This window comes from Gavialis gangeticus, unplaced genomic scaffold (genome assembly GCF_001723915.1).
Source record: "Gavialis gangeticus isolate Ggan-Ray unplaced genomic scaffold, GavGan_comp1, whole genome shotgun sequence".
NCBI classification, from domain to species: Eukaryota; Metazoa; Chordata; order Crocodylia; family Gavialidae; genus Gavialis; species Gavialis gangeticus.
In genome coordinates, this window is record NW_017729025.1 from 138,420,154 (window position 1) to 138,433,999 (window position 13,846).

General features: G+C 38.4%; 1 protein-coding gene across 3 annotated transcripts; it reads left to right on the forward strand.

Moving 5' to 3' along the window:
* The first annotated feature begins 1,130 nt into the window (after nt 1–1,130).
* On the forward strand, nt 1,131–7,231 carry CALCB (calcitonin related polypeptide beta). 3 transcript variants are annotated; one of them, XM_019519639.1, is made up of 5 exons: nt 1,131–1,423; nt 2,700–2,795; nt 3,156–3,287; nt 6,158–6,342; nt 6,696–7,231. In XM_019519639.1, the coding sequence occupies exons 2-4, from the start codon at nt 2,710–2,712 to the stop codon at nt 6,315–6,317; spliced, it is 378 nt and encodes a 125-aa protein (XP_019375184.1). In that variant the 5' UTR covers nt 1,131–1,423; nt 2,700–2,709; the 3' UTR covers nt 6,318–6,342; nt 6,696–7,231. The 3 variants fall into 3 exon arrangements, with proteins under 3 accessions (XP_019375184.1, XP_019375183.1, XP_019375182.1); XM_019519638.1 differs by having other exon boundaries at nt 1,132–1,423; nt 6,155–6,342; nt 6,696–7,227; XM_019519637.1 differs by lacking the exons at nt 6,158–6,342; nt 6,696–7,231 and adding an exon at nt 4,158–4,743 and having other exon boundaries at nt 1,137–1,423.
* Nucleotides 7,232–13,846: the final 6,615 nt, after the last annotated feature.

The following is a 13,846-nucleotide window of genomic DNA, read 5'->3' on the forward strand; positions in this document are numbered from 1 at the left end:
GGGGGGGGGAGGCAGCTTCCCCCGCCTCCAGCCTTAAGCAGCGTTTCCCCTCAGCTGCCCCCACGCCAAGAGAGCACAGGGTTCCCCTAGGAGGATGCCTCTTAGTTACAGGACCGAGGGGAAACAGGGCAGGTTAGAAGTGGGGGTGGTTTGTTTGCCCCATTCCCCCCCGGGGCGATTCGCAGGGTCCCGACAAGAGCTCAGGGTGGGCGATTCTTTCACAAAACAGAGTGGGGAGGGGGGGAAATGGGGCTCTTTTCCACTGGTCCCTTCTCTTCAATGCAGCCTCAGGACCTGATCTAGAGCGCATTGAAATCTGTGCAAGCATCAGGCCCTGCTGAGTTTTTTTTTTGGGGGGGGGGATTATTTTTAAACCCGATCCCCCCCCTCTATGAACCTCATACGCTTGACCCAGTGCGGATCCACAGCACTGTCTATTTGGGGGTAGGGAACATTTAGCCCTGCTGGAGTCAGGAGACATTTTTTTCTTTGGGAAAAAAAAATATATATATAGAAATCGTTATATATACACACACCGTCTAGCATATAGTTCTTCCCAAACCTTAACCCGTTGTCAAAGCCTTAACCCACCAAGTGAGTCTCCTGTGCGGGCTGGAAAGCGCTGCTCTGCTACGGGCTTAGCATCCGGGGGCACTCCGAGATCCAGGGGAGCACGACGGAGCTCATTCAGCCACACAGAAAAAACTCTCTCCAAACAGCCTGACTTCTGCACGCTTATGCCTTGCTTTGTTACAAAACATTAAGCGCTCTTACTAAAGCGTTGGAACCAGACCTGCAAATACTGTTTCCCACCCACCTACCCAGCTCTTTTGCAAGGGGGGGGGGGGAAGGGAATGACAATCCATCGTTTCCCCATGTCCTTCCCCACCCCGGTCTGCAATGCAGTATTTTTTGCAGTAGATGTCGCTTCTAATAAGTAAATAACCTGTCCTCTGAAGTTTTCATTAAAAAGATATGGTACTTTGAAGGGGTGGGAGGAAGGGGGGTGGACTGTACATTATTAATGGCTCGAGACGATTTCCCTTACTTTTCATTAATTGGCTGAAGTGATTCCCCCTCCCTTCCCCCCCCCCCCTTTTTTTTAGTTCAATGACCTCAGTGCAAATCAACCCAGCAGATCCAGCCAAATGACTGGCAAATTTTTGTGAATGGAATACTCAGTGACTGGAAGATGACGTAATTTGAGAACTTGGAGTCGCAAACTCAGTTGCGGATTGGTTGCGTTTTGCCAACAGATCATGCGATTGGCTGGCGGGGGCTGGGCGAACGCCTACACACTTTTTCCCTGGCGGTAGATATAAAAGGGAGTACTCGGGCATTGAACAGCATCACGATTTAGAAACATATATTGAGGAAACTCCCAGCACATTTTACTGTTTCTTAAGAAGCTTTGCATTGCAAGGTAAGTGTGGGTTTCTGTCTTTTAAAATGTAGAGTTTGCTAAGTCTTCTTCACCGCAGCTGAATTTGCAAGGCTTGCCTGTGATCTAAGACAGGGTTTGATGCTCAGTTACAGCTAGGGATGCTTTATTCTATTACAGTTTGTTCTGCCTGTGCTTTCAGAGAGGGTCTCATTTGCAACTGGTTGGATTTTATATGGGGCTGCTAAGTTCCTCATTACAGGCTTCCTTAAAAAAACAGGTGAACAAAAGTCATGCAGAAGCCAGTAAAATTATCCACTAGTGCTTATAATATTTGTAAGGAAATGAGAACATACATCTTATTACATTTTCCAGGGAACAAACAAACCAGCCTCTTTTACATGATTAGGTTGAAGAGCTTATTTTCTTTTCTAATCATCTTAAGCTTCTCATAATCTGTTGTGAAATGGTAATATAAAATTTGTATGGACATTCCAATCCTACGAAGGTCTGGAAAATGAGATCCTACATTTTATGTTAGCCAGCAGTATATGTGACAGGTAATAATGGGTTCAAATTAAGTTAAATATACTTTAAATAAAGGTGGGTGGCAGAGACAGATTCTTTAAAATATAATCATTTTTTATTTTTATCCTTTGAATCAAGTTTTCTTCTGATTGACTCATTCTGTTAGTCTGAGATTTGAGATTATTTGGTAAAATTAAATCATCCAGTTTTTCTAATCTTATCTAATGTGCATTTAACAGGGGATATTAGTAAGTCAATTAGATCAAGAAATGAGCACTCCTTAATGTAATTGTGCTTACTGTTAAATACTGTAAAATTAAATACTGCACATATTCAAATTAGTCTACAGAACATGGCCATGGAATATTTTGATATCTGAATTACTTTCGTGTTTTTTCTTGAGATGTGCTATCCTTGAGAGGCTATTTTGTCCAACTGATATTTGACACATTAAACACATAAAATGATATGTAATTCTCTAGCTACAGTCAGATATTCAATGCCAGTTTGAAGATGGGTCTGCATTAACTTTATAGAACTATAATACTGAAAAACGCCAAGGAGTACAATTCAAATACATATAGTAATCCTAAGATATTTGAAAAAAAATAAGAAGATAAAAAAAGAAGGTAAATAACCAAGACAAATTTAAAGATAATGATTAAAAAAGCAATAAAAAACCCAATGAGTTAGTGTGAAGTTTTGTATGTAGAGAAAGATGTACTTTTAAGTACATCTGATAGAATTGAGGGGGTTTGAAAATGGCCACTGATGTAACTCTTTGTTATAGAGAGGACATTATGGTTATGCTGAAGATTTCATCTTTCCTTGCTGTTTATGCCTTGGTTGTTTGCCAGATGGATAGTTTCCAGGCAGCCCCACTCAGGTAAGAAGCAGAGAGCTGTGGACGTTTATGAATTTCAAGGTACTTTATCTGAACAGTGTAGTGATATTTAGTATTTCTTATTGCTTTAGATAGGATATGGGTTATGGTAAAGTGAAAAAAATCCCTAGATCTTGTAAGTTTGAGCTATATATTTGCTAACACATAATAGATTACTTATCTAACATATGAAGAAGTAATGTAAGTTAAAATCAAGCCAAAGCTACTCATGTCTATCAGTTTAAGACACTCTCGGTAATAAGGAAGAATGCATAAAAGAGCTCTTCTATCTGTCTCATCCTATGCAAGATTCCCTGCAACAGCCAGGATTATATTCATGCAGTATCACTTGTCTCCACCTAGACCTGGCTTAGAGTCTATGACAGATCGAGTGACACTCAGTGATTATGAAGCTCGGAGGTTATTAAATGCATTGGTGAAAGAATTCGTACAGATGACAGTAGAAGACCTGGAAAAAGTGACTGAAGGGAATAGGTAAGGACTGCAGCCCTGGGGATATGTGCAAGGCAGTGGGGAAATTGGACTCCTGTGTGTATTTGATTTCTCAACAAGAGCAACCTCAGCAGATGCTCGGACAGGCTAAGACTTACTCTCACCTGGGACTGTGGATGACTTTATATAATATTTGAAAAGGGACAATATTACAGAGCTGTTTTCTCATGTCAATATCAGGAGAATAGTTTCCACCTAGTTAACCTGCTTCTATCTGTTTTTCACAACTGAAAGAAAATAAAAAAGCCATTGGAGGGCGAGTTGAACTTGAAAGGGGTTGTGTTAAAATATGACAGCAAGAGGTATGTTTAATGGTGGAAGTGCTGAGGGCTGTTTAATCACTCTTGAATTCTCTGTCGTGAAAATGCATGCTATTGTAAGGCATGGACAGCCATTGGCAGAAGTTGGGGCATTCCCCTTAATGCACGTAGCACCATCCTTTCCCAGAAAGCCAAGGCATGCAAGTATAAATTTGCATTATCCTTAATGAACTCCTATTGCAAGGCATGATGATGAATGAGAAACTGAACAGCATGTTGGATACACTGAAAGAGAAGTTTCCTGCTTTTTAACTGCTAGCATCTTGCCTTCTAAGTGCTAATATCTAAAAAGCTAAGTGACTTGCTTGTTCAACAAAACAATATTAATTTAATCCATGATAAATTGTGTGGCCTTTCTGATGTACTTCCCCTTGTATGGACCCCCCTCTTGCATGAAATGAGTGTACGGGGGAGGTTTTTCCGTTTTTCTTTTTTGTCTTCTAGCTACAGTTAGTTATCTAGGAATGTAATGCATGACTGTGCATGGTTTATATTACTTTTTTTTGGCATGTTTTTTTTTTCCCTCCTGCAGCCTGGATAGACCTATTTCCAAACGCTGTGCCAGTCTGAGTACTTGTGTACTGGGCAAACTGTCTCAAGAATTGCACAAATTGCAAACTTACCCTCGTACTGACGTCGGGGCTGGAACTCCTGGCAAGAAAAGGAATGTGCTGAATGACCTGGAAAATGAGCGCTATGCAAATTACGGGGAATCCCTAGGAAACAACTAGACATGCTTATTTCTACCCTTTTTTTTTTTTAACTTGATGCATGTGGATCTAACCTTGATTGCTAACTTTACTATGTTCTTTTGATTCTGTTTTCGACAGAGAATATTTGAGATGCACTTTCAGTTAGGAAGATAAAGAACATAACATACCAAGTTAGAAATAGCAAGCATATGCCAAATAAAATAAATACGAATGAACAGCACTGCTTTGAGATTTCAAATGATTTTCTTAGACATTTATTTTAAAAAACTCTAAATGAAGCTTTTCATTTCTGGCTACTTCATGTACAAATAAACTCTTCTTTCATGCCTGCTCATGCACTTGTTCAATAAACCTATTTTTCTATAAGGATTAGGTCTGTTGTTTTAATTTTTTGTTTTGGCATCTGAGATTGCTAGAGAAATCCATCTTCAGGAATGTCAGTACAATGCAGAAGTTGTATAGTAAGTTAATTTAAGAATAGTAGAACATTTTTGCTAAGTGCATATATAAAGGCATAACTTTCAGACAGTTTTGAATTATTTCAATAGGTAGGTATGTGTAAAAAAACACACCATCTTTTTGTAGTAAAACAGTTTTTGTAGACCCTTTTAAGTCTTTGAAATGGCAAAGGATTCAACTGCATGCCTTAAGTAGTTAGCAAAATACTAGAAATATAATCCAGTTTAAAACTATGTTCTCATTGCAGTCGTCCAGGTAAGAAACCTAATATTCTTCTTCTATTTTATTTAGAACTATTTACGTTAAATTTCTTCATGCTGATGCATTGGCTATCTGAATAACTGTGTGACACCATGTTTGCCTCTTTACCCATTTTTTAAATCTTTCTGTATATATTTCTTAAACAGAGACCTGTTAAGAAAAAGATTGTACTGTTGCCAATGATGTTTCTTCTTGCTGATTAAGAACTCTGTTCTAACGAAGTCCTAACTTGAGCAACATTCCCATTCATTTCAGTAGGCCATTAACTTGAACAAAAACTGAGAAGAATTAATGTATATAAAGACCCAAATCCAGTAAAAAATTTAACTATATGCCTTGATTTAAGCAAGTGGGTAGTCCTGTTGAAGTCAATGGGATTATTCTTGTTTAAGGGTTTTGCCGGATCAGAAAAAAACAGTCAATACATAGAATAGACACAATTTTAATGCAAGTGCAGTTCAACTCTGAAATGTAACACCACTCCCCCAAATGGATCCCTTTTTTAACCAACAGTTTTATTTGTTGGGTGAACTCCTGACCCTACTGAACTCAAGTCCATTCAAGACTTCAGTTTTTTCCTCAGGAAGAGCAGGATCATACACCTTACAGTTGTTCAGAGGACTAGGTGCTGAACTGGGTAGCTAACGTATGTTTTTGTTACTTTATACCATTATTATTGCAGGATGTACGGAGCACAGCTTAGCTAGATGTTCTTCCTCTGTCTATCGCCAACAGAGTTGTGTACATTTTTATATTTTGTTATTTGCTGGAGGTAATGGAGTTGGCAAGTGAAACCAAGGCATCCTTTGGTATACAGAACCTTTATTGCTGGGGTGCATAAGAAAGAAAGTGTCAGTTTCTTTCACAAACTGGTTTAGTCTGCGAGCCTGGTAGAATAAATCCACATTATTAACCCATAAACTGAACATACTAGCACACTAGGAAATCCTTAAGACATAATGAGCAAACTCTCTGAATCACATTTTTTGTAGAAACATTTTTCTAAGTAGAACCTTACCTTATTGATTTAAATTTAATTTTATTTGAATCTCTGATAAATTCTTTAGGTAATTTTCATCTTTTTTTCTTTGAAAAGCAGTGTAACAGCACAGAAAAGGGCTTGCAATACAGCAACCTGTGTGACCCATCGTCTGGCAGACTTCCTGAGCAGATCAGGAGCAGTTGGCAAGAACAACTTTGTACCTACCAACGTGGGATCTAAAGCTTTTGGCAGGCGAAGGAGAGACATTCAGATATAAAACATGGAATGACACCAGGAATATGGTAAACACACTACAATATACGTGATATTGATAGGCATTTCTTGGTAAAGTTATCTGTAGAGTGTCAGTTGTGGTTTGAATGACAAATAGGCTTATGACGACTCACTTTTTGATCATAAACAAAGAATGGCTAATTCAGATGTATGATACAATTCCAATTGTGCATTATTTAAACTTTGTAAAAGGAGAGCTTGCAGTGGATGTGCTACTTAAATAATCAGTTGCAATGTGTGTCCCATTTATAAAACAAAGCTGTGTTGTTCAAGTAATAGTCTTAATCAGTGGATATGTGTTATGACAGTATTAACATTTCAGTATCAGAATTTTGTTAATTCTGGATTTACTTTTTTTCAGATTGCCATGAAACTGAAATAAATCAACTCCTTTTGATTTCTTATGAAAGCAACTTGCAACTCTTCTCCATAAATCAAGGCCAAATAGAGTTTCATTTTTGCATCCTTCTAGTATTTAAAAATGTTTTGTTTAAAACAAAGTACTTCTGTTACGTATATTAAAAGAGAATCTAATTATTCAAGTTAAATTATTGTATATTCTTTTTATATGCAATTGTATTTCAAATAAAATGTGACAGCATCTATTATTTATTTCTCTTCTAGCATATCTGTGATCCATGCTATTTATCTTGGCATTACTGCCAAATCTCGGGGATTACATTAAGTTGCTGCCTCTCAAGGCATATCTGTAAAATATGGTGTGCTGTGCCTTGATGTAAAACATTTAACTAACATAATTGTACAGTATGTTTAAAAAAACACTTCAATATTGTATCATTTGTGAATTTGCGCAAAATTAAAGTATTTTAGATACACTTGGATTGAGAAACTGATTTTTCATTTTTGTTAGTTTATTACGTAGCTTTTTGAAACATCTGGCCTTAGCCCAACATGAATTCTAGATTAGATAGTTCCAGTATGGCTCTTCCTAGTTTTATCTGAATATAGTTTCTAAAATGGTTTTTGAGAGTTAAAGCTGATTGTTCAAAATAGAGGAAAAAATCTTTTTGATATACATATATATATTTACAAGCCAGTAGTATAGAAATACTCACAAATAGACTCCCCCATCCAGCAAATATTTTGGAAATGATAAGAACATGCATCCTAATATATATAGCAAAAGACAACACATCTTTGTAGAGTTTGTTTTATACAAACTACAAATTGTTTTGTAGATTGACAAAGGTGAAAGGAAGTGAATTCAAATAATCTGAAAGAGAGAGTGAATCAATTGAGAGAAAGATGGTAAAGGATCTGCAGAGATGTTCTTCTGTTAAGGACTGCTGACAGTGTCATCTTAGGGACCAAGATTTGATATGATGGAGAAGATAGAGTGAGGCTGAAAAAAGATCCATTAATAGTTTTAAATCTGAGAACAACTTTTAATCAATGCTATCACCTTTTTCCTAGAAACTGGTGCCTTTTCAATAAACTGACTGCATCAGGAACCTTCCTGAGATTATTCTGTGTTGCATTGGTGGCATAATCAGACCCTAAATCTGGACCCCTTTGTTAATCCAATCAGGTTGTAGAACAGATGCTAAGGCTGTTATGTCACTATCCTGTCACTGTCACTATTGCTGTAGTGAAACAGACTGTGTTGGGTGGAAAAGCTTTGTGGTAAGGACACTCCATTGTCATGTCATGTTTTAGCTTTGTTTTTTTCCTTTTGGGAATATTTGCTGCCTGTATAAATTAGAGCATTCCTAAGTCTGCATGAAAGATCTTTCTCCCACACAGCCCTCTCAGGTGAGAGTTAAATAGTACAGAAAGCAGTGGGTAACAATATGTCTGAAGCAAACCATTCCTCTATAAATATGGTGCTTGATACATTTTCCCTTAGCTAAATACAAAAAAAAATATTACCACAGTAATCTGGAATTCTATAGTCTCTAGAATTCGGTTTTATGTTGTACCCACGTTAATTAGCCCACAGGGCTTTGCAGTGATAAGTCTGATCCTGGCAGTGCAACCACATAGGAGAACATGTTTGTTATTTTGTGCTTAGCAATAGTCTGTGCATAACTCTGGACATTAAAATCATTTTACTTATATCCGTGATTCTGAACCAGGGTGCCATGGCATACTGGACAGCTTGGGATTCTTTCAAGGGTGCTGAGGGTATTACACAATATTAGCACTGTTAGGTGTAGAAATATGCTTCACAAAATAGATCCAGAGATTTCAAATAGGAATTCATAGCATTAAAAATATTGTGACCTGTTGTGGTCTGTCTTAGTTCTTTGCAATAGAAGAATTATTCTATGACTCTTTCAAAAGTCAAAAGACAAGTGAAAATTAAGAGCTGGCATTTTCCCAGGGGTGCCTAGGGTCTAATGAGAGGTGCCTTGTATCTGTAAAGCTTGAGAAACACTGACTTAATCCTGGTTTCTTGAAATAATAATGTCTATCCCCTGTTTGGTTAGAAAACTATATGGATGTTCTGCCTGGATAACTGCTGGAGTTTAGGAGTAAGATTAACTTGAATGTGCCATTAACAATTTGTTTTTCAAACTGGGAACAACCCTAATCTCTTAAAAACAGACTAGCTAATTGCCCCTCAAGAATGGGTGGGAGAAGGGGGGGGTTGGGATGGAGTGCCACCACCTAATGGCCCATACTACTGCTGTTCTGCCTCTTGCAGGGAGCAGGGTGAGGGAACTGAGGCCAATGCTGCTGGCCCCAGCTCCTCCACCCCCTGTCCAGTCCTTGGCACTGCTTGCAGGGAGCGGGGTGGGGAAGACTGCTGGCCTCAGCTCGCCCACTCTCTGCCCAGTCCTGGGCACGGCTTTGGAATCATGGTGGCTTTCCCCCATGCTTGAAGCACTCTGATTGGCTGTTTCCCTCAGTCAATCAGAATGCAAATAAAGCATTGCTTAAGGACAGACAGACAGACTTAGGCTTTTCTAGTATTAGAATGGAGGCTCAGATTAATTCATTGTGTAGTTTAATTTTTTCCATAATTTTATCATAGAAACTAGAATTGGGAAAAAAAAGGAGTCTTTGGTTTAAAGTTAGCAACTGGTCATTCCTGGAGAATGGAGATGGGGATGCTGGACTAGTGGGTCAGAGTTCTGCAAGAGTATGCAGCATTCTGAGGGGGTTTTTGACGTGTGCTTTGCTGGTGAGTCTTACTCACATGTTCAGGGTTAAACTGCATGCCAAACTGAGGGTCAGGAGGGAATTTACCAAGGTCAGATTGGCAGGGACTTTGGGTCCTTTTCTCTTCCCTCTGCAGGGTGTAGGACAGATCACCTGCTAGAATAACTTGGGCACAACCCTGCCTGATCAATTTCTTGCTGTAACAGATTTGTCAGACACTGATGGCACTTCAGTCTCACCTGTTCTCTGGCTCCTGAGGACTGAAATTCTTTGGTCTAACCCAAAGTCTTGGTCTCAACACAGGAGTAATTGGGTATAATTTCATAGAATCATAGAAAAATAGGGCTGGAAGTGATCTCAAGTGGTTACCTAGTCTAACCCCCTGCTCACAGTAGGATAGTCCTTAACTAAACCATCCCAGTCAAGTATTTGAATTTAATGGTCTGTGATATATAGGAAGTTAGATTATATATGATTTTAAGGACATTTTAGCCTCAGAAACTATAACATTTGGGGGAGTGGGGAAAGATAAGTCTTGTTTGTATGAGTCAGATTCATGTCCTTTCCCCACAACTGTAACTTCTAGCCCTATTAGACACTACCAACCCTCCTGTCCTCTTCAGTCCAACAGGGTTAGGACATTTTCCCACTATTATCCAAAGATGTTCCTCCAGTCATGAATTCTATGCAAGACAGGGAAACCCTGCAAACTTAAACAGGTCATCTTCAACAAGAGATGGTCAAGAATTTCTTCACAGTCTGTAATAACCCCCTTGTAACATGGGAATTCTCAAGATGCTAATGTTAGCCCATCTCTGTAGACTTTCAAAGCCAGCACTTCTAAGTTTTTTTTTTAAATGTCCTGGACCTTAAGAATGAATTAAAAGATTGTGTAGTGACTTTCTGTTCCCGTTGTGTAATGATCATGGTCTGATGAAAAGAAAACTTCAGGTTTGTATGCCAGGTTCTTTATTGTGATAAAATGTCCTGGCACTCTTTATTCTGTTGTAGATCTGTCCATGCTTCACCTTTCTATGTGCAAAGTCATTTCAGAATGGAAACTTTTAAGTTCCCTTTTTAGTTCAGTAACTTCATGTTCCTTCTTTTTAGTGCTCTGGTTGCAGGGAATAGAAATGGCAAGTTTTAATTTCACCTTTATTTTCTTAGGGAGAAATATTTAACCTGATATCTCTGGAACTAGCTGCTTTTTATTATTTTTTTTGCTTTCTCTTTTTCCTTATAGCAATTGTCAGTGTGGCCTAAGAAGCAATGTCAATGCAATTTACCTGGCCTGCCTAAAAAGAAGAATGACAATGTATGAAGAATGTAATGCACCGTGAGAGCTGAAGAAAGTGAGAAACTATTTCTGTGACTTGCAAGAGATGATAGGAAAAAATGACAACTGGTTCCCCTTCAACTCTCCTCCCCACAAATGCACCAGAACATACAACCCCAAGGGACTAGCACTTCCCAAATCAGAGGAAATGTCCATTTGGAAATGGCCAAATGTCCATTGGTATCAATAGACTTCTGTGAAAAAGGAACACAAACTTGATGGGATGCTTGTGGATTATTTTGATTATTTGACTTCATGATCAACTTGAATAAAATCTTGGCTTGGTTTTCATGACTGTCTTTCTTGATAAAGCTAAAAAAGGCTTAGCTTTAAAAAAAACCAAAATTGCCATCCTATATGGAAATGTATTTAGAAATTAGCATTTAATAAGGAAATATACAGTTTTGGAGTGTACAGTTTCATTTTTTAATAACATTTTGATTTCGTTTTTTGTATTTAAGCAGTGCTGAAAGTGGACAGAGAACAAAATGCTAGCACAGTTTAAATGGGAAATAGCATGTTTATGGTATGTAGTATTCAGTCAGTCAATGAAATACAATAAATTTTATATAGTATTTGTTTCAATGCTGAAGAGGAGAGATCAGTCATGTCTATATCTTCGTTCTAATGTCAACATTTTTTTCTTTAACACATTCTTCTTTTAAATTTGTACAGTCAAAGCCTTTGGGAAATGATTAATATAATTTCTCCTCGCACGTCTCAATGACGTAGCAAATGTTTTGGTCTTTCATCTTGAAAACTGTATGGTGATTCTCAAATAAAAATGAGAATGGTGGCAACATGTGGGCACAGGGAAGGTTATACACAAGCATATCCGTCTGCACTGAAGTATCCTGTGCCTTCTACCCTGACTGTCTTACTTTCAAGAGTACAAAATAAAAATGAAGTAACATAGATTTTATAACCTATACACTTGTTACAGAGCACACTACTTTATGTTTCCGGCTCTGCTTATCATTTTTTACCTTGTTTTGACATGTGTAGTAGTCTGCACTTATGTTGTGCCAGATTGAGCCCTGGAACTCATATTTACTGAAAATGTAGCAATTAGCATTTTAAAATAATGCAAGTAGACTTGCACAGTAACTTTGTTGTCTTATATTAATCCCTTTGTTTCCCTTCTTTTGGTGAAAGTGTATTTATCCCCCTGAAAGCTTTCATAGTCTGTTGTGTAAGAAATAGCAGAACTAACACTATTGCTTCTCTCAAACAACCATGCCAGGAACAGCCTTTAGCAGACAATAGTGAATTTTATATTGGTTTTTAAATTCAGCATTGTCATGTATAATTAGCAGACCGAATATCTGCATGAAGTGGGAAATTTTTACAACCTACAGGATAGTTTAGAGCTGTGCACACTGTTTCCTTTACAGATTAATATATTTAATTATGATAGTATAATAATCACTCAGATACAGTTGAATATGCATTATGAACCTAATTTTCACAGGTGCTGCGCAGTCACTTTCATTTGTTTCCACAGAAGCCACTTTCACTGGCTTCCATACAAGTTGTATTTTATTATTTCTGAAAATTACGCTCATTATATTTCTGTTGATGATCAGGGATATAATATGTATGTATTATAGATATGTATCATTTCACTGTTGTTATAAAATGTCATACACACTATGTTTTGGGGTTTGTAGCATGACATAATTGTTTTCTTGTGTTTTATTATACTAATATGGCATGTGTGGTCTCATTGGGAAGCCGTGTTATGCTGTATCCATTTAGGCTCTTGTTATATCACTGTATGGGTTATGTAATGCTGGCTATATCTTTATGATTTTGGATATGGTTTAGCCAGGAAACTCAGGGAATGGGTGGAACTGCTAATTATCCCTTGCCATAGTGTTCCAGGGCCAGGACAATTGCTACTTACAAGAGCAGATGGAAGGGGCCACTGATGGGATGGGCACCCCAGAGTACTGTCCTTTTATGATGGGGGCAATCAACTGTACATACAGTAGCAAAGGCACCTGAAAGTAATGGTCCATCAAGCTGTTGTTCTGATGGGCTTGAGGGTTGAGAGGGTACCCAATCAACCTCCTGCCTGCTGTCACTCTTGATATTCATGTTGCTTGGGTCAGGAGGCTCTCAGAGACAGCTGCCTGCAAGCTTTGGTGTCCCTGGAACATGGGTGTGACGCAGAAAGAATCACTCAAATTTGTCTTGAGCCGTGAAAGCTCAGATAGGTTTATCGTCTTTTAGCTAGTGGGTCTGCATACGAATCAGCCCAGCTCAGGAAAACTACCCCAATAATGGTAAGCGATGCATTATATGTACAAGCGCTCCCTAAGTTGCTACAAAAGGGCAAGGCTTGTAATCCCTATACTTATAACCAAGATGCCCTCACTCTGCGCCAACTCTTATCTCTCTCTTTGTTGAGATGCCCCTCTACTTGTCTCTTGGCCAAGTCCAGACACCTGAATCTCATTGCTTTCTAACTGCAGCTCTCCCCTTCCAAGTTTAGCCATCTAGAACTCACTCTCTGCTGAGTTTGAGCTTTTATAGCTCATTCCCTTACTGAATTTGAGTATCTTAAAGCTTACCCCTGCTGAGTACAGCTCACTTCTTGTTATCTCTACTTTACTAGCAAGTTCTAACTTTTTACCCCTCAACTTATTCAGCCACTATTTATTACTTTGAATTAGTATTTCTGCTCACTGCGTCTTTTATCAGATCATCCAGTGGTCAGTCTAGTTTGTTACTCCCAAGGTCCTTTGCAGTGTCTTAACCTAACTATAGCTTAGCATAACTATTAGGGCTGTGTGAAGCTTCAGTCCCTGATTCAATTTGGCAAAGACTTGGCCCAATTCGGTGGCCGAATCTCCAAATTTGAATCGAATCAAAGGACCCTTTAATTTCTTTAAATTGAACTGGAACTCTCCAAATTGATTTGGAGAGATTTGGTGATTCAGACATAGACACAGCTTTATATCTTTTTTCTACATACCTCTAGGTAACAGGCGGTTCATGAGTGCTGAGATGCTGGGGTGCATGGAGTGTCCCACAGAAGCATTTGG

Coding starts and splice junctions, on each gene's coding strand:
- CALCB (XM_019519637.1), top strand. CDS start 2,710: ATGGTTATGCTGAAGATTTCATCTTTCCTTGCTGTTTATGCCTTGGTT. Junction 2,796..3,155: donor TTCCAGGCAGCCCCACTCAG/GTAAGAAGCAGA, acceptor GTCTCCACCTAG/ACCTGGCTTAGAGTCTATGA. Junction 3,288..4,157: donor AAAGTGACTGAAGGGAATAG/GTAAGGACTGCA, acceptor TCCCTCCTGCAG/CCTGGATAGACCTATTTCCA.